The 27,806-nt window shown below is 50.3% G+C and overlaps 1 protein-coding gene across 2 annotated transcripts in view; it reads right to left on the bottom strand.

Annotated features, from left to right (window-relative positions):
* Positions 1-312: 312 nt before the first annotated feature.
* The window catches only part of ANKRD33B (ankyrin repeat domain 33B), an 88,485-nt gene continuing 60,991 nt past the window's right edge, over positions 313-27,806 (bottom strand). The window contains exons 3-4 of one of the 2 annotated variants that reach the window (XM_074387266.1): positions 10,576-10,785; positions 313-1,464 (exon numbers count right to left, since the gene is read on the bottom strand). In XM_074387266.1, the coding sequence (XP_074243367.1) occupies positions 620-1,464; positions 10,576-10,785 (1,055 nt within the window). In that variant the 3' untranslated portion in view covers positions 313-619. The remainder of the gene's footprint in view (positions 1,465-10,575; positions 10,786-27,806) is intronic. The other variant, XM_039469382.2, reaches the window with a different exon arrangement.

Below are 27,806 nucleotides of genomic sequence, written 5' to 3' on the forward strand. Positions count from 1 at the left end.
GAGACAATACCTCCATCAAATAGAAATATCTGGCATCATTTCATCTAATTAAAAAGAACATTCAGTTTGTATCTGCACCCACGATGAGGAGAAAACACCAAAACAAACAGCCAAAAAAAGGAGAATCCCAGGATTTCTGTGTGAACTCATACAGATACCATAAATATTTAACGCTAGAAACAGTATTTAAAACAAAAGATTTTCGGGCAAGTGTATTAAAACTGCCTTGGATACAAGGGGCCCTATCACTCGTAAAACGTTGCAAATTTGATAAATAATGATTAAAAATACAAAATTACGCAGAAAATGCCCTTTGATAAATTGATCTTTAAAAAAAAAAAAAAAATCTTAATTCAGGTTCTCTAAAAGGAGTCTTCTAGGCAACATGCCCGCTAGGTGTACTGATTGCCAGGGGGCTGATGACAGGCGAATCAAAGTGGCTCCCCCAGCCCCCTCCTGGGAGCATCCTAGACAGACAGCTTGGAAACGTGCGCGGCCCCATGGTCCTGGAAGCAGCAGTGCTGCTCCTCGCACCCAGCGCAGCGGAGCCGCCTCCTCCTCCGCACCCAGCCCCGCGGCCTCGCCCTGGCCCTGGACCCCGCGCAGAGCACACAGGCCCTCACGTCCTCTTCTTCCAAGGCGGTGGGCGCTTCTCCTTCTGCGCATCGGCCTGGCGCTTCTTCTCCGCCTCCTCCGCCTTGCGCTTCTCCTCCTTGGCCTCCTTGTACCGCCACTTGGGGATCTGCAGGTGGCCGCTGTCCTTGGTGCTGCCCTTCCGCGCAGGCCGCTCGGGCTGGAAGGTGGGCGCCGGCGCCTTGGAGACGCGGACCCGGGGCACCACCACTCCGGGCCGCACGCTGCTCCGCCGCAGGCGCTGCAGGGGCAGGAGGCTGGACTTCCGCGGGGCGGGCGCGGCGGGGCCCCGGGACCCCGGCGGCGGGGCGGGCGGGAGGCTGGCTCTCGGGGATCCCTCCTGGGAGCCTACGTCTGCCGGGCCTGTCCGCCCGCGCTGCCCCGCGCCCCCTGCCTCCTCCGTCTCATGCGCCCGGGGCCCCCGCGCCGCCAGGATCTCCTGCACTGCCAGCCGCCGCTTCCCCACGCACGGGGGGCTTTCGGGACACACGGTCTGGCACACAATGGCCACCGCGGGGCTGTAGAGGCTGGTAGTCATCCTGACCATGTGGTCCAGGGCGCCCCCATCCTCTGGGCTCCGCACGGAGCGCGGCGTGAGCGCGGACAGCACGCAGTCCGTGAGCCTCTGCAGGCAGTTCTTGGAGCCCGCGGGCTTCCTCGCAGCCTCGGGGGGCGGCGGCAGCTCTGGCCGGTACTTTTCCCCAAACTGCTCCGGGCAGGGGCGCTCCAGCAGCCTCTGCATGAGGCGAACGGCATCCACGCGGCCCGTGTAAGCGGCCCACTCTTGCGGCGACATCCCACGGCGGGGGTCCCTCGCGTGGACATCCGCCCCTGCAAAACGCAAAACATAAACAGGAGTGGGTGGTAGCAACCAGGACTCTTCCCTCCCAAGGCAGAGCCTGAGTCAAAGGCAAATCTGCCCCCGCACCTCCTAACAGACTCAGCCACTCCGTGAACCCCGTGCACACCTGAGCGCCCGAAGGCGGGCCTGGAGTGCAGCGGTGGGAACCCGGCCCACTGCAGGCTCGACCTCCCGGGCTCAAGTGATCCTCCCAAGTGAGCCTCCTGAGTAGCTGGGACTATACCACCGCCTAGCTAATTTTCTGTAGAGATGGGGTCTTGCTATGTTGCCCAGGCTGGTTTCGAACTCCTGGGTTCGAGCTATCCTCCCGCCTCCACCTCCCAAAGTGCTGGGATTACAGGCGTGAACAACCGTGCCCAGCCCAACCTGCCTTTTAAGTGCTCCGTTTGATTATCCGTCCTGAATAAAACCCCACCTGAATTCAGCACCTAAACCGCAGAATGTTTTGAAGAAATAAGAGATGACTAGACAATAAAGCTGCCTTGGATACTTGAATGCTGCGCCTAGAATGTCCTAAAACTACGACCAGTAGCAGTCACTCACAGAGTGGTCGGCGCCCCAGCTGTGGCCTCACTCTGAGGACTGCCGTGGGTTCTGGACTGTGGGAAATGGGTGTTCTTTGCTTCTCCTACTGAGGCCTAGCTCGCTGGGGTCTGACCGCCTTTAACAGATGCTGGGCTTTTCCAGGACAGAAACATTCATTTTTGTTTGCTCAATACCTCTCATGCTGGTGGGTAGGGGGCGTGAATTTTAAAACGGCTTGTTGCAAAATGAATGGCAGTCACAGTGGCTGTAGGACCTGCCTGGGACCGCCAAGCTGGTAACAGACTGGGAGTCTAAGACTTGGGTGTCCTGACCTCAGTCTAACGTACTTCCTACCATCTGCTGGCAGGGCTGGTGTGATGGTTAGTTTTAGTTTTCTATGTCAACTTGGCTAGGCTAGAATACCAGTGATTTAATAAAACATGGATCTAGGTGTTGCCCCAAAGGTATTGTGCAGCTGTGGTTAACATCTATAATCAGTTGACTTTAAGTCAAGGAGATTACCCTTCATATTGTGGGTGGGCCTCACCCAATCAATTGAGGGCCTTCAGAACAAAGAGCGAGGTTTCCTGGAGAAAAAGAAATTCCGCCTCAAGACTGCAGCATCTACTTACTCCTGCCTGAGTTTCCAGCTCTCACACCTACTGCACCAACTTCAGACTCACCAACCCCCACAATCACACAAGCCAATTCCTTAAAAAATAAATCTCTTGATATCCACATCCTATTGGTTGACTAACATGTCCCCTTACACAGTCTCCCCAGCCACTCTTAATAAATCTCCCCAGGCCACCCACTGCACCCAAATATTGCAAAGTTAAACTTGAACTCAACTTGATGAAATCTACATAAATTTCAACATTGCAGTATGGAAATTAATATGGAATTGCTGTTCAATTAATCTTGGTCTAATCTCAGCCCCACATACTGTTAAAAATCATTGAGGGGCCAGGTGCGGTGGCTAACATCTGTAATTCCAGCACTTTGTGAGGCCGAGGTGGGCAGATTACCTGAGGTCAGGAGTTCAAGACTAGCCTAGCCAACATGATGAAACCCCATCTCTATCAAAAACACAAAAAAATTAGCTGGGCGTGTTGGCGGGTGCCTGTAATCCCAACTACTCAGGAGGCTGAGACAGGAGAACTGCTTGAACCCAGGAGGCAGAGGTTGCAGTGAGCTGAGATTGTGCCACTTCACTCCAGCCTGGGCAACAGAGCGAAATTCCATCTTGAAAAAAAAAAAAAAATTGAGAATTTCAAGTCCCGTTAGTCAAACCTCCACAGGCAAAGCAACATGGTTACAACTAGGGCAATTACCTAGTCTGTGAGCCCCTCGGGGACCAGGCCTGACAGACGCTTCTTCATTTACATCCCGCACTCCCACACAGACCCAGGTGTCTGGCAAGCGATGGCTGATCAATATGTGCCGAAGTGAGGAAGGTGGGGTCCCCAGCCACTGCCCTGCCCTGCCCCGCTGCCTGCACCGGTATCATGGCTCCAGCAGACCTAGCTCACCTGAGCTTTGCCTGGTAAGGACCTTAACTCTGTGACACATTAAAGAATAGCCATATTAGAAGAGTGGTAATTATTTGGAACTGGAGATCAGGATGGAACTCATTAGCTAGAGTACAATTTATAAACTGACTAAAATGAAAAGGGGGCAGTAAAAGTGTCATTGCAAAAAATAGATGACACATTAAACCTTAATTAATTGCATGTCACTTAAAAAAGGAACAAACTGCAAAATTAAAATCTTAATGAACAGTGCCTGAAAGAGACATTTTTCAAATTAATGGAAAACTAGAGGAAGAGCTGTCCAAAGTTTTGTGCTCTTCGTCCTGATGCTCGCCTACCTTTTCTGATCTCAGAAAATACAAACACTCTAAGGAACAAAGGCCACGGGGCCCTAGAATCTGAGTCATGCTATAAATTAGGGATCTGCTGCCTTGGAAAAGAGTGTAAAGGGTCACATGAATGACCTGAACACAGTAGTTAAATTACAAAAGACAAGTACTGATGATGAACATTACACAAATACCTTCCAGAGAATACAGCGGATTTCTGAAATACCACCGTAGCCATCTTCTCCCCAGGAGACCCCCAGCATTCTCGCCTCCCACCCAGTGTTGTTTGCCTAGGTGAACAGGCGTGGGGCTGCTTCCCACGGGTCCATTTGCTGCCTTGCTGAGTGCTCTAAGTCTACGCAAAATCCTGTTTCACTTGAGGTAGCAACATCCCCCGTTCTTGGCAATAAATCATGATCTGTCTAACCCAGGACCTCTGGACCTTGGCACTATTGACATACTGGGCCAGGTGATTATTTGGTGTGGGCTGTCCTGTGCATTGGAGAACATTTCAGCATCCCTGATCCCTACCTCCTTCTAGATGCCAGTGGCACTCTGCCAGTTCTGACAACCAAAAATGTCTCCAGACGCATTTCTCCAAATGTCCCCTGGGCACCATTACCTCCAGCTGAGAATCACTAGTCGATTCCAATGGCTGCAATCCTGTTCCCCATTTCCCCCGCCTCCCTTAGAACTAAAAGTAGCCAAGCAATCCGGCAGTGGCCACTGAGACCTAAAGAGGGTTTTGCCTCCTGAAGAAAGGGACTATCGTGGTTGGTGCTGCTGCAGCTTCCTGTCTGAAACAAGGGTTGGGTGATTCTCACGGAATCAAGAGGTGACAGATCAACAGGCTAAGGGGAACCGAATGGACAGGAGGAAGCCACAGGGGTCTGTGTTGTCCTTATGGAGTCCAGGGCCAGCTCTGGAGGGTGACTGCCAACCTCAGAGTTCTAGGGAGCTGAGAAATGCAGCCTGTTTTCTTTCAGCCACTGTCTGGTCAGGATTTCTGTTACTTGCAACCAAAAGCATTCCAAACAGATGCAAATGAAAAAAAAAATGGATACTGTCCGTCACTCATTCTCTCGAATGCTTTCACCAGGCGGGCCATGGCCAGGCCCAGGACTAGCAGGAGGTGGGTGGAGCACGAAGCTCTGAATGTGTCACTTCCTTTCCTGTTTCTCCACCAGCCCCCACCCAGCCCCTTGTTATCCACCCTACAAACCCCAGCTCAGGTCTCCCTCTTGCCAGGGGGCCTTTCCTGGCCACAGGGGAACACTGTGGACCAGCCCTCACTGCCTCCTCTTGTGTCACCTCCAGCCTGTATCTTGGGCACTGTGGGTATAATCGGGATGACAAATCTGGATGCAGGGTCCCAAGAAAGGGCTTGTGCTCCAGCCCAGCAGTGAGGACAGCCACCCCACCACACAGCAGGTGGGAAGCGTCCTCAAAGTCCTCATCTCCCCTCAGAGAGGAACTGGAGCTGGAGGATAAACTTCCCAGCACCTCTGCGGTATCTTTTCCTCACCAGGGGGTCTGAGTCCCAGCTGCCTGCAAAGGAAACCTGCTCCTTAGTGCACAGTCCTTGTCTCGGGTTTGCTTTTCGGGTGACACAGAATGCTTGACTTGTCATCCTTTCCTGGCTAATGACTTCAAACAATTCTACATCACAAATTCACACTTAAAAGGAACTCTGCTTTCCTCACAAATAGAAAGGAAACCTCTATCTGGTTGGAAATCATCTGGCTTTCCAGAAGGAGATATCGGGGTTTGCCTAAGACAAAAGCAACCCTCCCACCCACAGTGGGAGCATCTCTGATCTCTGTTCCTTGTCATCCCTTAAATCCACTTTGCTCCTTAAAGTCACAGCAGGATTTGAGGTGACTGTTGCTTGTGTTTGCTTCCTGAGGGTGCAGCAGTTACACCACACTTCAGGTCTGAGTGAGCTCTCTTAAGCAAGCCTGGAACCTGCCAACCTCCACAAATTCTGCCTCTCTTCAGAACAAAAATAATATCCTCAATACACTTCTCAGAGCCACCTATTTAAATAGACCTGTCACTGTGGGGCATTCATATTTCAGTGAATTGACGAGAGTCTGCAGGTCCCCTCGTGATGCTCTTCAGCAGAGCCTGCGTTATTTCTTACAAAGCCAAAACCAGAGATGTAATCCATCAGCTTCTCATAACCTGGTTATACTTTTTATCAAAATCTGAAGTGCCAATCTAAAAGAAGGCTCTGGCTATTAGTTTCTTTAAATGGTTTAATTTTTCTTAATATCAGATGTTTAAATGGAAAGAGTAAGAGTTAACATATTTGTGCAAATTTTAAAAATATATCAAGAGCTGTCCTTATTGCTGTCCATTAATCCCAGGGAAACAATTCAACACTTTTTTTTGTTAATACTCATATACCTACTTTAAAAGGAAAATATAACCCACTTTTCTTGGGAGAAATATAAGCTCACTTAGTACTAACAGTAGAAGATGAAAATATTCTAGAAGTTAAACACTACAACCAAAGCCTAAGCAGGCAGCTCAAAAGCTCCCTAAAAAAAAAAAAAAAAAAAAAAAGTCCTGTTTTTGTTTTTGAGACAGAGTGTTACTCTGTTGCCAGGCTGGAGTGCAGTGGCGCGATATCGGCTCACTGCAACCTCTGCCTCCCAGGTTCAAGCAATTCTTTTGCCTCAGCCTCCCAAGTAGCTGCAGGCATGTGCTACTATGCCCGGCTAAATGTTTTTGTATTTTTAGTAGAAATGGGGTTTCACCATGCTGGCCAGGCTGCTCTCAAACGCCTGTCCTCAGGTGATCCACCCACCTCAACCTCCCAAAGTGCTGGGATTACAGGTGTGAGCCGCTATGCCTGGCCGAGATGTCACATTTTATCTGAGGGATAAAGCAAGGAAGGAAGAACACACAGAGGGGAAAATGTCTCCTCGCTCTTTGCCCATCCTTTCCCGTTTAAATTAGTGACATCAGCGGTTCTCCACGGGAAGCAATGTTCCCCCCAACTTGGGAGACTTTTAGTAACATCTAGAGATGTTTTTGGTTGTCACAACTGGGAAGGTGCTACAGTCATCTTGTGGATAGAGACCAGGGAAGCTACTAAAAATCCTACCATTTGAGGCCAGGTACCGTGGCCCACGCCTGTAATCCCAGCACTTTAGGAAGCCGAGGCAGGTGGATCACAAGGTCAGGAGATCAAGACCACCCTGGCCAACATGGTGAAACCCCGTCTCTACTAAAAATACAAAAATTAGCCAGGTGTGGTGGCGTGTGCCTGTAATCCCAGCTACTTGGGAGGCTGAGGCAGGAGAATCACTTGAACCAGGGAGTCAGAGGTTTGCAGTGAGCTGAGATTGTGCCACTGCACACCAGCCTGGCGACAGAGTGAGACTCTGTCTCCAAAGGAAAAAAAAATCCCACAATTTGAAAGCCCCACAACAAAGAATTATCTAGCCCTGCATGTCAGTAGTGCTGAAATTAAGAAACCCCTGAGGTAGGGACTTACTTCTCTCATTAAGAAAGCTTAACTATCTCATTCACAAGATATTTTTCAAAGGGAAAAATAAACATTTTTTCATTCATTTAATGGATAACTATTGAACACATAAACTCACCAATAATGATAATAACAATAATCACAACCAACAGGGTGGGAAGGCTTTCCAAGCCCAGCCTGCACCTGGGGCAGGGCTGTTCCGACGTGACCTTGCTCAGTCCCTATCCCGCCTTCCTGCGGTGGGTGCTATCATTAGCCTCACTTTATAGAAGAGGAACCTGAGGCCCAGTGAGGTGAGTGACAGGCTGCAGGTGTAGAGACGGAAAGTGGAGAAGATGGATTTGAAGCTGGGTCCTGGCTGCTGGGTTGTACTTTGTACAGGACAGGGAGAGACTCACTAGATGCAGACAATAATCTGTGGATTGCTCTAGACTGTGTTGGCAGACAGGGCTTGCAAATCAGGGAACAGGGAAGGGAGAGTATAAATCGAATGCCAAGTTCGTATCCAAATAACTTATGGGAGAAAAGCAATGTCAGCAGCAAACCCACCACCCTCTCAAGCAGGCTCATTGTTCCAAGAGATGTGTTAAGGTGTTTCTGGAATCCTCTAAATGCTGTCACCCATATCTGAAACCCCCAGGAGACCCAGGGAAGAAAGCACCGCAATCAAGCAGAGTGATTAGAGGGCAACTGACCTAAAAAAGGTGTGTAGTTAACTCAAATTAACTCAATGGGAAAGTGCACTGATGTCACTGACATCATAAATGTTCGGTTGAAAAAGTAAATTACTAAAGATCTACACTCAATTATAACTAGATCCAGAAATAGTAAAAGTGTCTGAAGCTCCCGCCAAACACAAAGCACAGCATAATCACCATTTAATTAGAAGGAACCATTTCTCATTGATAAGGACAGGCGGGGCCGAAACTGTTGAAACTGATAATCTCGTTCTTTAAAAATGAAACTATCATCTCTGAATCAAAAGTACAATTGATAGGACTCATTTTAATTATAATTTTTTTATTTCCAAGAAAGTTTCCATCTTTGAAGGCTCTATTCTCATTCACTGAACTTATGTTTTTATAGCATCCCCTAAGACTAAAGAATCCCCTAAGGTTAAACCAGAAGGGAAAATAAATCTGAAGCAGTTGTGAATCCTCTAACTCCAGATTAATCTCAAGAAAATCAACAGATGGGCTCAGACTGGGCGGCACTGCACAATGGCTGGGATAAGACTGTCCCATCAGGAACAACAGGTTATGACAGAAACTTCAGACCAAAGAATATTGGGGGTGGGGCTTGGGGGCTGTAATCCCAACACCCTGGGAGGCTGAATCGGGTGGATCACCTGAGGTCAGGAGTTCGAGTCCAGCCTGGCCAACATGATGAAACAAAAATTAGCTGGGTGTGGTGGTGCGTGCCTGTTATCTCAGGCTGAGGTGAGGCAGGCGAATTGGGAGTGTGAGGCAGGTGAATTGCTTGAACCCGGGAGGTGAAGGTTGCAGTGAGCTGAGATCATGCCACTGTATTCCAGCCTGGGCGACAGTAAAACAGTCCCAAAATAAAAAAGGAAAAGAAGACTGGGACAACTCAGGAGAGGACAAATAAATGTGGGAGCCCAGCAGGGCTCCTGGAACAGAAAAGGGACATTAGTAGAAGCACTGATGCCTGGGAAAACTCTGATGCCACCCTCAGGATAACCAAGGGTGGGGTGAGGGAGGGGTGCTGTGGTCTGAATGTTGACTGAATGCTGATGATCCTCCAAAATTCCTATGCTGGAACTTCAGACCCACTGGGATGGTATTAAGAGGTGAGGCCTTTAGGAGGTAAGCAGATTATGGGGCTCTGCCCTCCTGAATCAAACTAGTGCCTTATGAAAGAGGCCTTGAGGGTGCCTCAGTTTTCCCCTTCCTTGAGAGGAGACAGCAAGAAGGAATGGGCGTCACCAGCCACTGAACCTGCTAGCACCTTGATCTTGGAGGACTCAGCCTCCTCAGGTGCAAGCAATAAATTTCTACGGTTTACAAATTACCCAGGTGAGGTATTTTGTTATAGCAGCAGAACAACTAAGAGGAAATGCACTTCTTCAGGAACTCGCAGAGCCAAGCAGGACTGGCTGAACTCAGTGCCATGAACAAAAATAAATATAAGATAACAGAATTAAGGAATGGTGAAAGCAGCATCGCACATTCACTGAGATGTAAGCTGCTAATTAAATCTAATACAACGTGTGCTTGACACACATTTTCCCATTTAATGCTCAACCCGATGAGGTTGCGTGAAGGGTGATTGTCGATTCTATTTCAGAGAGAAGACAAGAATTAAAGCTGTTAGTTGTGTGTCATTTAGGGTAGTAGCTCATTGAAGCTGGAGAGCCCTTAGGAGTGTATAAAGTATTGTCATATTTCAGCCTCAGGGAGGTGAAAGAGGAGAAAGAGGTCATTACTCCCATTTCACAGATGTGGACAGGAAAGTGCTTTTTCCAAGATGGTACAAAAGACAAAGAGGGGTTGATCCAGGCTGCTAGCCTGAGAACTTTCCATTCTATAATACAACACAGGAAAAGGAAATTGCCACACACATCACCAGAAACACCACGTCACCTAAAATCACCAAGCAACTCCACATCACCTCCTAACACCACCACGCAACCCCACGTCACCTCCTAACACCACCACGCAACCCCACGTCACCTCCTAACGTTACCATACAATTCCACGTCACCTCTTACTGTTACTATGCAATGCCACCCGTCAGCAAGCAGGGAGCTAGGACTGCCTGGGCCATTCTCACAGTCCCTATGCCCACCTTCAGCAGCACAGTCTTGCCATTTTACAGCCAAGACATCACCCCTTTCTGAGGAGGAACAGGACAGGGCTTGGAGAGTAGAATGGGTGAGCAGGAGGAAAATGGGGGGTGAGGGAAGATGCCATCCACTGCCAAGCTCCGCAGGGAGCAGAAAGGGGCATCCTGACAGGAACCAATGCCCTGCCTTCTCTCCGTGATCCTGAAAGCACCTGCTTTTGGCTTTTTAAAAAACTCAGATAATGACAGCAGTACACCTAAGTGACGAATCTATTCTTTATTGCAACACTAGGCTTTGTTTCTATGGGAGTGATTACTCTCAAAACATATTTCGTAAAGGAGCAACCCTGGCGCCCCGGGGCCCCTGCAGGCTGCACAGGACAGGGGACATACCTGCCAGCATCAGGGCTCGGATGCAGTCCGTTCGACCCTGCATGGCGGCTTTCATCAGGGCGGTGAACCCGAAGGCGTTCCTCCTTTCGAGGTCAAGACCGGGGAAATAGTTCAACAAGTAGTTGGTGATGATCGCGTGCCCTGTAAAGAGAAGCGTACACGTGTATTGGTTCCCACTTCCACAAAACGTGCCGATCCAGCCAGGCCTTCCTAGAAAGAGAAAGAGACGCCGAGTCAGCCCTGGACCAGCCGGTCTGCTGTGTGAGTTTCCCTGGGACTTCAGGATAGAATTCTCCTGGAGCCCAGGAAACGAAAGAAATCAAAGGGCGTTGCCCTGGCTGCTGCGCTGCTGTTTGGGGTTCACGTGGTTTCCCTTCAGCAAAGCACTCGGGGGCGGAGCTGCCCCATCACACTGCGGGGGTGGATGTGGGGAGCAGGGAGGCTGCGGGCAGGTAGGGAGCGCAGCCCCAGGCACCAAATGCAGGCAGGAAGCCTCAACTCCCCGCAGGAGACGCTCATGCAAATAGATTCGAAAGCTGCAAATGAGCTTGAGAACCACTTCCAAGTGCTCTGGAGCTGCAGGGAGGAAAAAGTCGTCGTCATGGCGATAGGACAGTGCCAGTTCCCACCCGGAAGCAGGAATCTCTCTCTCTACCTGTGCCCTGCTCCCGCCTGCAGTCAGTATCTCCCTCTCTCTCTCTCTCTCTCTTTCTCTCTCTCTCTCTCTCCCCCCCCAACCCCAACCGCCACAAACATCCCACAGAGTGTCGCAAGCAAGGCCCTTGGCTATAAAGCAAAGTGGGTAAGGAGATTTCTTAGAGAACACAGATTTCTCCCCTTTGTCAACGTGTACCTCCAAAAAGGATCTGATTTTCTGCTCATTCCCAGACGAGCCCACGGTGCTCTCAGTGAATGGTGAATGAGGAGAACACCACAGCAACAACATCACAGCAACAGTGCTGTTTCCAGGATTCACCGTGCAAAGCCAAAATGGTCTGGGAGAGCATCCCCATGGGTCAACTGTCCATGCCGCCCGGCGCCAGCTAGCCCCTAAGTCCTTGTGTCAGTACACCCCACCCTCCCCGACTTCAGCGCCCTGGAGCAGGGTCCCAGCCTCAGCACAGTCGGCGCAGTCGGCGTGGGGGCGGTGCATACTCTTGGTTGTGGGGACGGCCCTGTGCAGTGCAGGGCAGATCCCCGCTCTCTACGCATTAGACGCCAGTAGCAACCATCCCCACTCCTGCACAGGTTGTGTCCAGACACTGCCAAATCGCCATTGGTGGCGCAAGAACACTCCAGCTGAGAACCAGTATCCCAGAGTGAAATCTCACATTTCACTCCTTCATGACCAGCTACACCTGGTGGAAAGAGCTTCTTCTCCCTTCCACTGCACCCTCCCTTAGCTGTCACCTCTGGCAGGTCCCTGCTGATGAGTCTGAAGCCCTTGGGAATGTGAGCTGCCAGAGTCTCTCTTCCTGGATCCCAGGGGAGGTGCAGGGTACCCAGTTCCCATCCTTTTTGTTTGTTTAAGCGATGGAGTCTCTCTGTCATCCAACCTGGAGTGCAGGAGCACTATCAGAACTCCCCGTAGTGTGGACCTCCCGGGCTCAAGAGATCCTCCCTCCTGAGCCTCCCAAGTACCTGGGCTCACAGGCGAGCAGCATGACACCCAGTTAATTCTTTTAAAAAATTTTTGTAGAGATAGGATCTCCCAATGTTGCCAAGGCTGGTCTCAAACTCCTCCATTCAAGCAGTCCTCCTGCCTCAGCCTCCCAAAGTGCTGGGATTACAGGTGTGAGCCACTGTGCTTGGACACAGGCCCCACTCTTAAGCACTGATGATGCAGTGCTCAGAAATCCCCACTCATTCATTCCGACTCAAGCATGTTCCTTCCAGCCCCGACTGCTGGGGCTTCGGGGGCCTCATGGCCATTCCTATGCACTCCCTCCTTAACTCAGTATTACCTCCCTCCAGGAGCCCCTGAACCATGGAGAAGCCAGGCCCGGGGGCCCAGAATCCCCACTGGCATCTGGTTTGCACAGAAACTTCCAATGGGTGGCACTGCCTGAGATTTGGGATGGGAGAGAGGCTGCAAGGACATTGCTCTGGTGTTGGGCAGCCGTACGACCTGAGTTGCCTCCCGAGCCCCGCCCACCTCCGCAGACTGAGAATACCAAGCCAGCCTGAGGCTGCAGCGGCTTCCAGAATTTCCCGCTGTAGCTCAGATCTCCAGCAGGCAGGGCTGGGCGCCCTTGGCCTCTGCTCCCCCCGCCCCTTCAGTTCAGTAAATCCAATATGAAACCCTCCAATCCATCAAGTGGCTCTGTCTCCCCAGCCACCCTCCGAGGGATAACACTGCCAGGGCTGGAACCCAGCTTCCTCCTTTGAGAGCCGCTTGCGGCTGCTGCCCCACTAATGTGATTTGCTGTGGATTTGCTCTTCATCAACCCAAGCGAAGAACCAACAGGCAGCCACAATCAGGGGTGAACCCTCCTGCAGAGCACGGCAGCACCTTACCACTGACCTCAGCCCATCTCCTGAGCTCACCACACATGCGAAAAGGGGAACATGTATCTTTTTGAAAGAGAAGCCCTGATGAATATAACAGCATTAGGACCTTAACAAGCAGGAAGGAAATGGAGCGGCCCCCTGGCTGTGTGACTCACAGGCAGCCTCCAGGGCTTTTCTGACTGGTTTACACCACGTGGTCCTGCCTCATCTTTTACAGGACACCGGGAGGGGTAAGGCCAGCAGTCAGGCACCCAGAGCTTCGGAATGACTCTCACCTGGGTGGTGCGGGAAGGTGGGGGCATCCTTTGATCTCAGTTTGGTTTAAGGTCCAGTTAAATGCTTGATGGGCACCTGTCAGATTTAGCCAGGGTCATAGTGAAACCAACTGTAATTCGTTTGGAGCCATTTTTTTAAACTGTGAAATAGCGTGTCTGTCAGTCTTCAGCAGGATGTTCCTTTGCACTGATATATCCTAAGTGCTTTAAACAGGTGGAAAGAGGAAAAACTGAAAGTCCACAAGGCAAACCGCCCATTATACACACCTGTTCTGCATGTTACGTTGAGTTCACGAAAACCAACGTGCAGCCGACTTGTTCTGACTCTAAGCCTGAGCTTCCGATGATCCCGGAAATCACACCCTGCTTCCCACGGGCTTTCCCAGGATGGCAGAATAATACCTCTTATCACACAGATGATCCCATTCAATGGAAATCGAAGGTGGACCCAATGCTTCTTATAACCTTTCTTATTTAAAAACCATGATGACTAACCAAAGGGAGTTTCCCTTAAATATATAAAAGGAAAACTCCCTTTGGTTAGTCATCATGGTTTTTAAATAAGAAAGGTTATATATGAGATACACAGCCTTCCATGCACAAGGAAACCCAACACGTGCCACATTGAAATCTGGCTTGAGGCCGGGCACGGTGGCTCACTCCTGTAATCCCAGCACTTTGGGAGGCTGGGGCAGGGAGATCACTTGAGGCTACCAGCCTGGCCAACATGGTGAAACCCTGTCTCTACTAAAAATACAAATATTAGCTGGGCGTGATGGTGCATGCCTGTATTCCCAGCTACTCGGGAGGTTGAGGCAGGAGAATTGCCTGAACCTGGGAGGTGGAGGTTGCAGTGAGCCTAGATCCACCACTGTACCCCAGCCTGGGTGACAGAGTGAGACACTGTCTAGTTTGAGCCCAGTCCAACTTGGACATTATGAATCAGGCTTGGTTCCTGAAATCCTCAGAGAAGCCCTTTCAAGGGTAGGCTCACCTAGAGAACCCCAGAACACCCCCTCACCCACAATGAGCCCTACCCTGCTTAAGAGAAGATCACAAGTGCCCCAGGGAGGAAGTGCATTTGAATGAAATTGTGTCACTGGAACACAGTGGAGACAATGAGCTCAGTAACAAAGAGAGCCGGCTCTGGGAACAGCCAGGTTCAAGGCCCAGGCCTGCCACTCAGAATCTGGGTGGCTTTTGGAAGTCAACTTTTCCACATCTATAAGATAAGAGATAGTATCAACCTCCCAGTTGTGAAAATTACAGGAGATAATGTGTGTAAAATGTGCCCAGCAGAATAGAAAAGTCTCCTGGAAGAAAAATTCCAAGTAATCTAGGCAGGCAGTCCACTCTCAAGGAACTTGAACATAGTTCCCCACTCCTTAACCGGAGGGCTGTGCACAATGACTTCCCGTCAAAGAGTATTACATGGAAACGGGGGAGGAGAGAGACCTTCATAGTGGAGAAACCTACTAACATGACCTCAGCCAGGTGACCAAGGCCAGCATCATCAACGATGGGTCAGCTTGGTAGCGGGTCTCCTGGTGCCACGTGGTGGGAGTAGCCTTTTACACGAGGGTCTTCATCCAAAGACTCGGAACTCTGGTCTCATCACAAGAAAAGCATCAGACACATCCAAATTAAGGAACATTCTACAATGTTCCCAACCAGTCCCCCTCAAAACTGTCAAGGCCATGAAAAACAAGAGAAGTCTGAGACACTCACAGCACAGCCAAGGGAAGTCTGAGGAGCCACGCGGGCTACATGCCACGTGCAATCCTGCCACAGAAGAAGGAAATCTGGGAAACGCGGAGGAAATCTGAATAAAGACAGGACTTCAGTTAAGGGTGGTGCATTGACAGCGGTCCAGCACATCACGAATGTCAGATCTGAACAACAGAGGGAACCAGTGAGGCACACAGGCATTCTCCGTAGTGTTTGCAGTTTCGAAGTACAAACTGTTCTCAAATCAAAAGTTTATTTTTAAAAAGAGGAGAACTGGCCGAGTGCGGTGGCTTACGCCTGTAATCCCAGCACTTTAAGAGGCCGAGGTGGGCAGATCACCTGAGGTCAGGAGTTTAAGACCAGTCTGGCCAACATGGGGAAACCCTGTCTCTTCTGCAAAAACAAAAATTAGCTGGCGCCTGTAATCGCAGCTACTCGGGAGGCTGAGGCAGGAGAATCACTTGAACCCAGGAGGCAGAGGTTGCAGTGAGCCAAGATCATGCCATTGTTACTCCAGCCTGGGTAACAGAGAGACTCCATCTCAAAATAAATAAACCAAAATTAAAATTAAAATTAAAAAGGGGAGAACTAGCGCAGAGCCATTCAAAACGAGTGCAAGGTCGGGACGATGATTCACAGCTGGCTGTTCCGCCTGGTGTGGGGCCTCTCCAACCGGGGCCTGAGGCTCTCCCAGTGGCGGGGACCACACCAGGAAGCCACAGGAGCGTTCAGGAGGCAGAGACGGAGCCCGACCCCCAACCCCAGGCGGGCGGGCAGGAGGAGGGAGAGGCATGCTTGGACGGACGGGTCTGGGGCATGTGAAAGAGGAAAGCCAGCCACGCTGCCTGGCGCCCACACCCCGGCTCTGCCCGGCAGGGATGCCAAGGGGCCTTGGTCGGGAGACACATGGAGGCGGACACCCTCGCCACCCCCCACCAGTCTGGCCCAGCAGCGCTCCTGCAGTTCGGGGCTGACGCTTCCCCAGGCCCGATGGGGAAAATGTTACACTTTTCACATGGAAGTCACCTCCCTCACACAAACCCCTCCTGGGTGACTCACCTGCGTGCTCACTGAGGGAACAGAAACCACCAGAAGGGAAGCCCCTCGGCTTTCCCCCGTCCCCCACATACCGCCCACATTCGCAGGCCTCTGAGGAGGAAAAGCGAAACCCTGAGCCCTCCAACTGACTGAACCGACCCCCTCCTGGCCAAGAGGACCCCAGAGAACCCTTGAAAACCGGGTCCCGGCTCTGGCAGGATGGAAGGGCGAGGCACCGCGTTACACCCTTTCCTTGCCAACCACTGTGGGGCTCAGTTTCCTAAGGCTGAACGGAAAGCAGCCCGTCCTAGAGACTCTACCACCGCCTGATGCTGCCCCCCGCTTCTGTGATTTGGACAAAACAACCGACCAGCGTTCCTTCCTCATGACAGACACCCACCATGGCTTCGGGTGGGGCCGGGGGTCCACAGAGGCTGCACAGTGCGGGCTTCCACGTCCCCTGCTTCGCCTTTTGACGTCAGAGGCCTGCAAACTCCACCCTTCCCGACGGTGCTAATGCTGTCGCTTTTTGAACACAGGTCCCAGGGACAGGCACGGAGCTGCGCTGCACACGTGTGTGTTTCTCCTCTCATCAATATTCCATGCTTCCCCCATAGAACATGTGTATTGGGCCACCTCGTCCAGCATACATTTCTGTCTTGTTCTTCTGCCCTGCAATGGTCTGTTTCTGGCTTCTGGCCAGAGGCTCTGCTTCCCAGCCTGTCACAACGGCCACCCGGCAGTCTGCACCCCTTTATGAGGAGAAAGCTCTTCTTTCCAAGTTTATGAACCTCGTCATTCCTCAGTTGATATTTTCTATTGAAAAGGCAGAGGTGGCTCACGCCTGTAATTCCAACACTTTGGGAGGCCGAGGCGGGCAGATCGTGAGGTCAGGAGTTCAAGACCAGCCTAACAAACATGGTGAAACCTTGTCTCTACTAAAAAAACAAAAATTACCCCAGCATGGTGGTGAGCACTTGTAATCCCAGCTACTCGGGACGCTGAGGTAGGAGAATCGTTTGAACCCAGGAGGCAGAGGGTTGCAGTGAGCAGAGATCATGCCACTGTAGGCCAGCCTGGGCGACCTCTGCTCACTGTCTCAAAAAAAAAAAGGAAAAGAAAAAGAAAGGAAAATGCAGGGGATTCTCCTCTTGCTGAAAGAGGCTTGTCCCTGCTCCTCCCCTCCTGTGCCGACAGCCACTCCTGCCCACTGGTAGGGAATGTTTCTGTATAATATCCCTCCTGCTTCTCTTCAACTCTCCCTCCTGGAAGATGCACTCCCCTCAGAATGCTGTTGTGGCTCAGAAAACAGTACCCCACAACGAAGGCCTCAGAAGCAAACGTTTCTCTCCACTCTCCTGTCTCTCAGTTCCTTCTTCCCTGCGGCCGGCCATGGAAACTGGAATCCCTCTTTCCCAAGCAGATCTTTGGAACCAGGCCCTCTTTCCCCTAAAGCCAGCCATAAAACCTACAAATACTGCTCTAACATACGGATCTGCCTCGTCTGACTGCAGGTCCTGACGTCCCCTCTACAGGGAGGGTCATTCCCAGAAGGAAGGATGCTACTGAGAGGAAACTGGAAGCATCTAAACAGGTGGGCCTGCAGTTTCCCCACTCCATCTGTTAGCATTATAGTTCTTTTTTTTTTTTGAGATGGAGTCTCACTCTGTACCCCAGGCTGGAGTGCAGTGGCACGATCTTGGTTCACTGCGACCTCCGCCTCCTGGGCTCAAGCAATTCTCCTGCCTCAGCCTCCTGAGTAGCTGGGACAATTGGCATGTTCACCATGCCTGGCTAATTTTTTTGTATTTTTAGTAGAGATGGGGTTTCACCATATTGGCCAGGTTAGTCTTGAACTCCTGACCTCACGATCCGCCAACCTCAGCCTCCCAGAGGGCTTGGACTACAGGCATGCACCACCACGCTCGGCTAATTTTTGTATTTTTTAGTAGATACAAGGTTTTACCATGTTGGTCACGCTCGTCTTCAACTCCTGACCTCGAATGATCCAGCCGAGGGGGCCCACCTTGGCCTCCGAAAGTGCTGGGATTCCAGGCATGAGCCACCAGGCCTGGCATGTCCAACTGTATTTCTACATGACTGTCCACACTTTGTTGAACCTAAGTAGAAAAATGGGAAATTTCTCCAGTATCTTTATGTCTTCATTCCAAAGGTGCCCATGTCCACATGTTAAATACATTTGTATGCCTCTTCTCTTACTCACCTGCCTTTTGCAAGTTGATTTATCAGTGAACCCTCAGAAGGCTCTTAGTTCCCACAATGCACGAACCGCCCACATTCTTCACATTTCCCTTTGCTAAGTGACTTCCCAGCTTTTCTGTCTAGCAGACCACTAGCCGATGGGATGTTTGCAGGCATGATAGAAGCAGAAGGTGAAAATGTTCTTATCCAGACTTTCACTCAAGTTTGTGCCTCAGCTGTCTCCCTAAGAAGAACACGCCCAGGCTGGCTCGCTGCTCCCAGGAAGAGAATGAGTAACGCACGCAGCAGAGCTGCCCCGGCCAAAGTGCTCAACAACAGATCCTCAGCTTGTCCACAGAGGTGAGCAAGGACATTTTAGATCAACAGATCCCCAGCCCACGCACAGATGCAGGAGCAAGAAAAATATCCCAGAGTGTGGGATTGTTACACAGCGGCAACTAGCTGACATGCATGCATGCTCAAGGGTCTCTCACCTTAAAAGCATATGTGACTCACAGAAGCCCCTGTGGGCCCGTCTTGCTGTTCCCGTCACCCTCTATCAATCATTCAACTCCTCTTCAGTGCACCTCCAGAGCCATCTATTCACTCTTGCTACCCACACTCTCTGGTTTTCCTGAAAGCGCCCCCAGCAGTCCCCAGTGACCTTCTTACAATGAGACACCACGATGATTTGTCAGTTCTCATCACGTGCGACATCTCCACGGCGTTTCCCACTCCGTCCTCTTTCATCCTTTCTGAAACATGCTCTTGGCCAGGTGCAGTGGCTCATGCCTGTAATCCCAGCACTTTCGGAGGCAAAGGCGGGTGGATCATGAGGTCAGAAGTTCAAGACCAGCCTGGCAATCATGGTGAAACCCCACCTCTACTAAAAACACAAAAATTAGCTGGGCGTGGTGGCAGGTGCCTGTAATCCCAGCTACTCAGGAGGCTGAGGCAGAGGTTGCAGTGAGCTGAGATTGCGCCACTGCACTGCAGCCTGGGCAACAGAAAGGGACTCTGTCTCAAAAAAAAAAAAAAAAAAAAAAAACAAAAAACTAAAGAAAGAAAGAAAAAAAGAAAAGAAAGAAACATACTCTTTCCATGGACACATGGATGCCCACTCTTCTGATTTTCCGCCTTCTCAGCTTGCTTTCTGAGCTTCTGTTCTCTCCTTCCTGAAATGCTGCTGTTCCTCGGCTGCCTGCTAAGCCCCCTCCTCTCCTTCACTCTCCTTTGGTGATCCTTACACTCCCGTGGGTCCAAGTTTCAGCTCTAAAGCTTCCATATCGACTCTCTCCAGTCCTATCTCTTCTCCTGAGTTTTTTGCCTGAGAATCTGTCTACTGAGTATTTCATCATGGGTTTCCTACAAGCAGACCAAACTCAATGCAACCAAGCCCAAAACATCTTTCCTCCGAAGCTGCTCTTCGCCCCCACCCCTTATTCAGTGATGAATGCCAGCAGTCTCCCCATCACCCAAGCCAGACATCTGGGCTCACTCCCAAGCCCTCCACATCCCCACCCCCACCCAAGCAATCGCCACATTCTGCCAGCTGCACCTCTGACATCACTTGAGCCTGGGAGTTTGAGACCAGCCAGGGCAGCATGGTGAGACCCCATCTCTACAAAACAATTTAACATTTCCCAAAGCTGTCCTTGTTTCTCCATCCCTGACCTGGGCCACATATCCCCATAGGGCCACAGCTCCCCTCTTAACTAGCCTCCCTGATCCCACTTGTGCACCCATCCATTCTCCAACCGGCAGCACAGTGACACCAGGAAGGGCCTCTGACCATCCCACTACTCATCTAAAACTCTCCATGGGTTCTGCTCTGTAGATGAGGTCCCAGCTCTTCAATGAGCTAGTTTTTACCTCTTCACCGCCAGCTCTCACCGCCAGTGCCTTCCCAATCCACTTCGTGCTCACACAGCCAGCTTTGCGTGTGGTTCACCCACGAGCCAGGCTTCTTCTAATCTAGTGGCCTCTGCACAAGAAGTCCCTCTACCTGGATTATTCTGCCTCCTCTTTTTACCTGGTGACCTGATGAGCCATGCCTTCCAACGCCAGGTCTTCCCTAGTGCCCCTGACCCCACGGTGTCTTATTGTCCACATTCCCATGCACATGTGGGTTCCCACGGCTGCCACAGCCCTTGTTACCCAGCTCACAAGCCTACAACTTCCAACTGACTGCACGCTCTGGGCTGCTCAATAAATATGCATTCGATGAAAAGGCTGCCGGGCGCGGTGGCTCAAGCCTGTAATCCCAGCACTTTGGGAGGCCGAGGTGGGTGGATCACGAGGTCAAGAGATCGAGACCGTCCTGGTCAATATGGTGAAACCCCGTCTCTACTAAAAATACAAAAAAAAGTAGCTGGGCATGGTGGCACATGCCTGTAATCCGAGCTATTCAGGAGGCTGAGGCAGGAGAATTGCCTGAACCCAGGAGGCGGAGGTTGCTGTGAGCCAAGATCGCGCCATTGCACTCCAGCCTGGGTAACAAGAGCGAAACTCCGTCTCAAAAAAAAGAAAAGGCTGAAACATTCCTAATTCTCCTTTGGGAAAAGTTTATTTATTTAAAGTGTCAGAATGGGCAAGGTGGCTCACACTTGTAATCCCAGCAGAGAGGCTAAGGCCAGAAGAGGCCAGGGAGGCTGAGGCTAGAGGATCACTTGGGCCCACGAGTTCGATACAAGCCTGGGCAACATGGCAAGATCTCATCAAAAAAAAAAAAAAAAAAAAAAATTAAAAATTAGCTGGGCTGGCCAGGCACGGTGGCTCACACCTGTAATTCCAGCACTTTGGGAGGCTGAGGTGGGTGGATCACCTGAGATCAGAAGTTTGAGAACAGCCTGGCTGACATGGTGAAACCCCATCTCTACAAAAAATTAGCTGGGCATGGTGATGAGCACCTGTAGTTCCAGCTACTTGGGACTAAGATGGGAGGATTGCTTCAGCCTGGGACACAGAGGTTACAGTGAGCAGAAATTACAGCCCTGCTCTGCAGCCTGGGTAACAGAGTGGGACACTATCTCAAAAAAAATAATTTAAAAAAATTGAAAGGCTGGGCGCAATGGCTCACGCCTATAATCCTAGCACTTTGGGAGGCCGAGGCAGGTGGATCATGAGGTCAAGAGATCGAGATCAACATGGTGAAACCCCAGCTCTACTAAAAATATAAAAATTAGCTGGGCAAGGTAGTGGGTGCCTGTAATCCCAACTATTTGGGAGGCTGAGGCAGAAAAATCACTTGAACCCAGGAGGCGAAAGTTGCAGTTAGCTGAGATCGCGCCACTGCACTACAGCCTGGGCAACAAGAACCAAACTCTGTCCAAAAAAATGGCAATAAACATAAGCTGCTCGAAAATGGGAAAATGTCACAGAATTAGGTTGTCTGAGACTTGACTGACTCTAGACTCTCAAACGCAGTTCTCCAGACCAGGCCAGTAGAGGGGGCTGCCGGCTTTAGAAACACGACATCACACCAGCCACACAGCATGAACAGACTCCAGGAATTCTTAGCATAAGGCATTTAGCATGCAGGTGGAGGTGCAGGCTTAGTAGGGGAGGGCAGCATCCCTGCTCTTTGCAGGGCAGGTCGGGGTCTGATGGAGGAGCCCGGCAAGCCCCAAGCTGGCTGAGGGGCCCTTCCGCCTGGCCAGCGGGCAGTGTGGGGCACTGCCATGGCCAATCAGAAGACCTCAGAAAAGCTCAAGGGAAAAGATCAGGCAACGTTAGGAAACTGAGACTCACCAAGTTCGAATCTCTTATTTGAAACGGCACAAACTGAGAAAAAAGAAAGCACTTCAAAACAACATGGACATCACAAAGAGGTCACACTAAGATCGTGATCATGGACACGGCTAATAAGATAAATAACACGAACAGGCATTGTTCCTGGGATCTGACCAAGTCTTAAATTATTCTCTGAACTGGAACTCTCCCTCATTCAGCTCAGGAGCCAAGCCTCCCCTGCAGCCCAAACCCACAGCCACCCCTCAGAATCTCAGCCGATCTGTCCGCGACCCCGGGACCCACACAACGGCAATCCTGCCAGGCTGGGCGTCGGCACACAGCCTTGAGAAATTTACCAGCAAATGCAAGAAATGACAATCTGCAAGCACCTATCAGGGGTTCCTTACACCCCAAACAAGCTCCACAGGCTCTATCCCATCACCAGCTCAAGGAGACCCCTGGCGTCTCTTCACTTCACCACGTTTGTGATGTTCTGTTAAGGCACAACAAGGAAACAAAATAAACACAAAACTCTATCCATGGGACTTCCTATTCACGTCTTTGGTTATTTTATTTTTGCTAGAGGGGAGGTGGTGAAAGTTGAAATGACTAGCTAAATGAGATTTAGGGATTACACGAGGATTTATTTTCATACATTCTCTCCATTTACAGACCTAGTACAGATTTGGCTGTATTTTCATTATGCATTAAATAGCCGAGGAAATTAGACTTTTTAGAGAACACTCAAAAGGCAGATGAAGGCACTTGCATCTGAATTTGTACTCACAAATGCTGCGTCCTCTAGAAAGCCAGAGCTACCAACTCTCAAACCAACCCAGTTGCCATAGCGAATCACATAAACATATGGTTGCTTTAAGAGGTTGCTTCACAATGCTGGGTCTGCTCAGCACGACTGCTGTCTACACAAACCATTCTCCATCACTGTTTTGGCACGGGCTTGTGACGCAACCCTGGTTGCTGAGGCGGCAATGACACTCTGCGGGAGCCTTCTGGAAATGTTTTGCTGTCTTATAAAAGGAAACGCCGACAGGGAGTTGCCCCCTTCCTTGCCGTCTCTGAGTGTTACAACGTGAATCCCCGTGGCCCTTCTAGCAGCTTGAGCCACCTTGGGACCCCGAGGGAAAGGCAAGAGTATTTCTGAGAAGCGGCTCTAGGTCCCAGCATCACCCAGATATACTCAGATACTGTTGCCTGCAGCATCTTGTGTTGCAAGAGAAGGCAGTGTCCTCACTGTTGAAGCCAAAAGCATCCACAGGTACTGGGCTCAAAAGAGACTTGAGATAGTATAACTGAAAACCAGAGTTTTGGTACATTTTGAAGAAATCCTGAAAAGACTGATCTCAGCCAGGGCTGGCAAGAACACTCTTGGGCCCTTGGGGTAAAGGAGAAATTGCCATAGCTTTCTAAGGCCACTTGGCAGCTGTGAGACACTTAAAACAGGCATGCTCCCTGCTGAAGCAATTCTGTTCTGAGAGTCTGTCTGCACACTGCTTCCCTTCCTTGCCCTGCTTTCAGCCTAGGAAGTTGACCTGCACCAACCGCACCTGCCTGGTTTCCGGCCCACTGAAGTTTCTGGGTTGGCTCAGCAGGGACCGGGGTGGAGGAGCGGGGTTTCCAGCCCTGCCCCATATTCCAGCCCCTGGCTGGGGCTCTAGGCTGAGGCTGCCTCTTGGGTTCCAGCTTCTTGGCCTGGGTCACTGTCTGCAGAGCCCCTCCCCTTAATCCTTTCAATGTTGGTTCCCTTAACTCCACCCCTGCCCCCCTAATTGACAGGCTCTCATCAATTCCTCTGTTCAGCCCTCTGAGCACACCTGTCGCTTGACATGCTTCCTGCCAGGACCCTAAACACGCCGTCCTCAGAGCTGCACCGCAGACCCAAAGGACTTCACGACAGCCTTGCTGCCATCGGGTAATTCAAAAGCTACCTGTCCGATAACTGGGCCAGTTAAGTATACCATGGTTCATGCATTTTACACAGTATCCTCTTTTCAAACAAATATTTAGGAAGCGAGTACTCCGTGTCCAAGGACTGGCCTAAGAGCCCGATCCACCACAGTGAGCGAAAGCATCATAACGCGAAGTCCTGATCGGGAACCAGGCCTGAGCCACATCTCGTGCAGGAAGGCAGGGCTCCGAGCACCAGGCAGGGCTTGGGGGCACCGACACAGCCAGGGTTCCTAGAGTCATTACTACAGGAACAAAACCACTGAAAACACAATCTGAACAGAGCTAGCCTGGTCATGTGAATAAAAAGCACATGAACTCACGCATGTATCTGGAAAGGACTGAATGAGGTCTGAAAAGGTGACTCCCGAGTGCTGATGAGGGACCTGGAATATTTGGGAGATTGAGAAGGGAACTTTTTCTTCCTTCCTGATAATACTTTTGTAGTCATTTTTTGCTGTAGGCACATATACATAGACAACTTTTGGAATTAAATCATCAGATAAATAAAACTGGTTATTAAATTGATTAAAATGGGCCATCATCTGATTGGGCCTGAAAGCCTCTTTAGCAAAATAGCACAGGAAAGTCATGAACAGAGGCTCAGCTGCTTTCTTCATGTTCACTTTAGTTCCATGATGCCTCTGTGTCTGTCTGATAAATCTCTCCTGGAGTCTGTGACTCTGCTGGTCTTCAATGTCCATGGAGAGGGGTCCTTTGCCATCATCAGGCATGAAAACTTCAAAGCCCTCCGTCTTCAACGTGGTGTCCCTGGGCCAGCGGCATCAGCATCAATGGGAAACCTGTTGATCTGCTCATTCTCAGACACCACCCAGGCCTGTTCAAAGACTCCAAGGGCAGGGGCTGGCAGTCTGTGTTTATACCAGATCTGTGTTAAAGCTCGTACGAACCAGCCAGGTGATGCTGACTCCAGAGGCGCAAGGTTGACAGCCAGTGTCTAAGGCAACTGTGCCCATGGGGACACGGGCAGCCCTGGAGGTTCAGAAAGAAATTAGGGAAAATGTCTTCCACACACTGAAGCAATTAAGACACACAAGGAAGTGTTTTAATCTGTGTTTTTTTGTTCAAATGATGTAAAGTTCCTCTCCCCTCCATCTCCCTATGCAAACTCAACTCAGACCCAAAGCTTCAGGCAGTGGCTGAGGCTGGGTGTGCAGGGGGCAGAGCCCTGGCCAGAGGGTGGGTGCACACAGAGGTGGCCACAGAGAGCTTAAGTGAATCAGTAAGTAGGGGAAGATAACAAAAGCCAGTAATAAAGGAAAAAAAAGGCCAGGCTTGGTGGCCCACACCTGTAATCCCAGCACTGTGGGAAGTCAAGGTGGGTGGATCACTTGAGGTCAGGATTTTGAGACCAGTCTGGCCAACATGGTGAAACCCATCTCTACTGAAAATACAAAAATTAGCTGGGCATGGTGACTGGAGCCTGTAATTCCAGCTACTTGGGAGAGAGTAGGCAGGAGAATCACTTGAACCCGGGAAGTGAAAGTCGCAGTGAGCTGAGATGCGCCACCGTAACCCCTAACCTGGGTGATAGAGCAAGACTCAGTCTCAAAAAAGAAAAAAGAAGAAAAAATACATTATAATAATGATATTATTTAAATGTAAAAGGCAGAGCAAACCCATCAGATCATTAACAACAGCTATCTCCAGATAGCAGAACTAGAGAGAGAGCTGAGAGTGAGGTGGAAGAGCTATTCATCCATAATTTCCTTGCTCATGTGGGGTTATTTTTCCCCCAAACACTGTGTATTGTATTTTTAAATCAGCCTCCAAGAACATCAGCCAGGCCAAGGAGAGAGAAGCAGGAAGACTGCTGAGGCCTCTGCCTGCCTCCTCCTGCCCACCCAGGCAGGTTCCCAGCTGTGACACTGACCTCAGGACAGCCCAGACCCTTGTACAAACCCCGGCATCTGATCCTACTACCTGACTTGGACTCCAGCTCTGTCTGGCAGATCCCTAGATCCCCCTGGGCGGGCCAGCTCCCAGGACAGCTGAGAAAACAGGAATCTTCACTCCCCTCCCAGAGTCCCACCTACCACAGTCTGAATGTTTTTGTCCTCCAAAATTCCTGTGTGAAAATCCTACCCCTAAGGTGACGCTACAGAGGGTGGCTTTGGGAGGTGATTAGGTTCCGAGAGAAGGGTCCTAGTGATGGGATTAGTGCCGTCACAAAAAAGGCCCCAGAGAGCTCCCAATTTCCTGAGCAGATAAAGACACCATCTGTGACCAAAGGCAACAGGGAGAGGCCAGGAGTGTGACAAGAACCATCGAGGGACACCACCCAATTTCTGTTCCTTAAGGAAGATGGCAGAGGCCTCTGTTGATGGGGAGGATTTGGGTTATTACACCTAATTCCGTGAACCCTGCAAAATTCCAGCAACGCCCACAGATAAAAGGGCAGCAAAGGAGAGGTGGTCTATGGGGATGCCTTGAGACCCACCGATGCCATTTTTCAACACGCCAAACACACGAGGCCAGGTAGGGCACTAGGCTCCCAATGCCACCTTCCCGAGGTGCCACCAGGCAAAGGGTGGGGGGGTCCTCCTTGGTTGTTACAGGCTGCCCTGCTACACTCAACTTGGAAGTAAAACTACCCAAGCAGAAAGGACTGCACCTGGCCCCGAATTTTTCCCACCACGCCCCAGGCTGCTGGGCGCTAAGCCTGGAAAGCAGCTGAAGCCCCTTTCCTCCTCCCTTTGCCAGAGCGCCCTCCAGTCTCCAAGAGGACCTGTGTCATCCTTGACTTAAAATAAACCACAGCAGGATGAGCACAGTCCCCGCAGAAGGATGAGCAAGCCGGACGTGGGGGAGGGGGGGAAATCAGTGTAAAAACAGTGAGATTCAAAAGGAATGGGGCTGGGCTAGAGGATCAGGCCAGCATCTTCATCTGAAATAGATTTATTGCTCCCTGGTTGTCTGGTGCCTAGGAAACAATTTAAAAGATAAAATTGGTTTACTGCAAGAAGCAAAAGAAAATGTTTCAAATTTTAACAATCCATATTCTTAGAAAAATTCAATAGGTCGCTGACTCAGTGATATAAGTAAGCATTTGTGGAAAGGGAAGCGATCTGAAATCTGGAGAGACTGCAGAAAGTAAAAAAAAAAAATGTAACTGTGTTTTTGAAGATGGCGGTGTAAGACAAATAACTCTTGGTAGAATAGGTTGGAAGAAAACAACCGCAAAGAAATGCGGGCTTTTACTTAGCAGGTCTGATGTTGGTGGCTGTGGTGGGATTCTAATTTCTGGCTGTTTGGTTAAAAACAAACAAAACAAAACAAAAACTGTCCGTAGCTGAAAACTGGACTAATGAGGTGACTGGGTCTCTTTTCACTCCAGGTAAGGGCTGGTGCTGGGTGCTGGGTGCTGGGTGCTGGGTGCTGTCCTGGGAACGTTCTTGGAGTATTTAGTTCCTGGGCTGCTCTACAACTCTACAGGGGTAGAAGTTAAGCTGTAAAACTGACTATCTGCAGCAAGGCAACGGCATCGTATCTCGTAGAGATGTCTGGTAGAGATTTTTTTTTTTTTTAGTAGCAATAGTTTCTTTTTTTTTAATTTTAATATACTTTAGGAAACAATACACAAAGCTGTGCTTTCCTGCAATTTCCAGATAACAGCAGGAAGTTTCAGTTACACAAATTGAGCATTTTGTGATAGCTTAGAAGAGCAGTCAGCACCAGACTTGAACAGTTAGCTACAACCCAAACATCCTTCCAAATGAAATGTCATAATAGCAAGACAGGTAAACCAGGGTTTATCAA

Source organism: Saimiri boliviensis, chromosome 1, assembly GCF_048565385.1.
Source record: "Saimiri boliviensis isolate mSaiBol1 chromosome 1, mSaiBol1.pri, whole genome shotgun sequence".
Classification (NCBI taxonomy): domain Eukaryota; kingdom Metazoa; phylum Chordata; class Mammalia; order Primates; family Cebidae; genus Saimiri; species Saimiri boliviensis.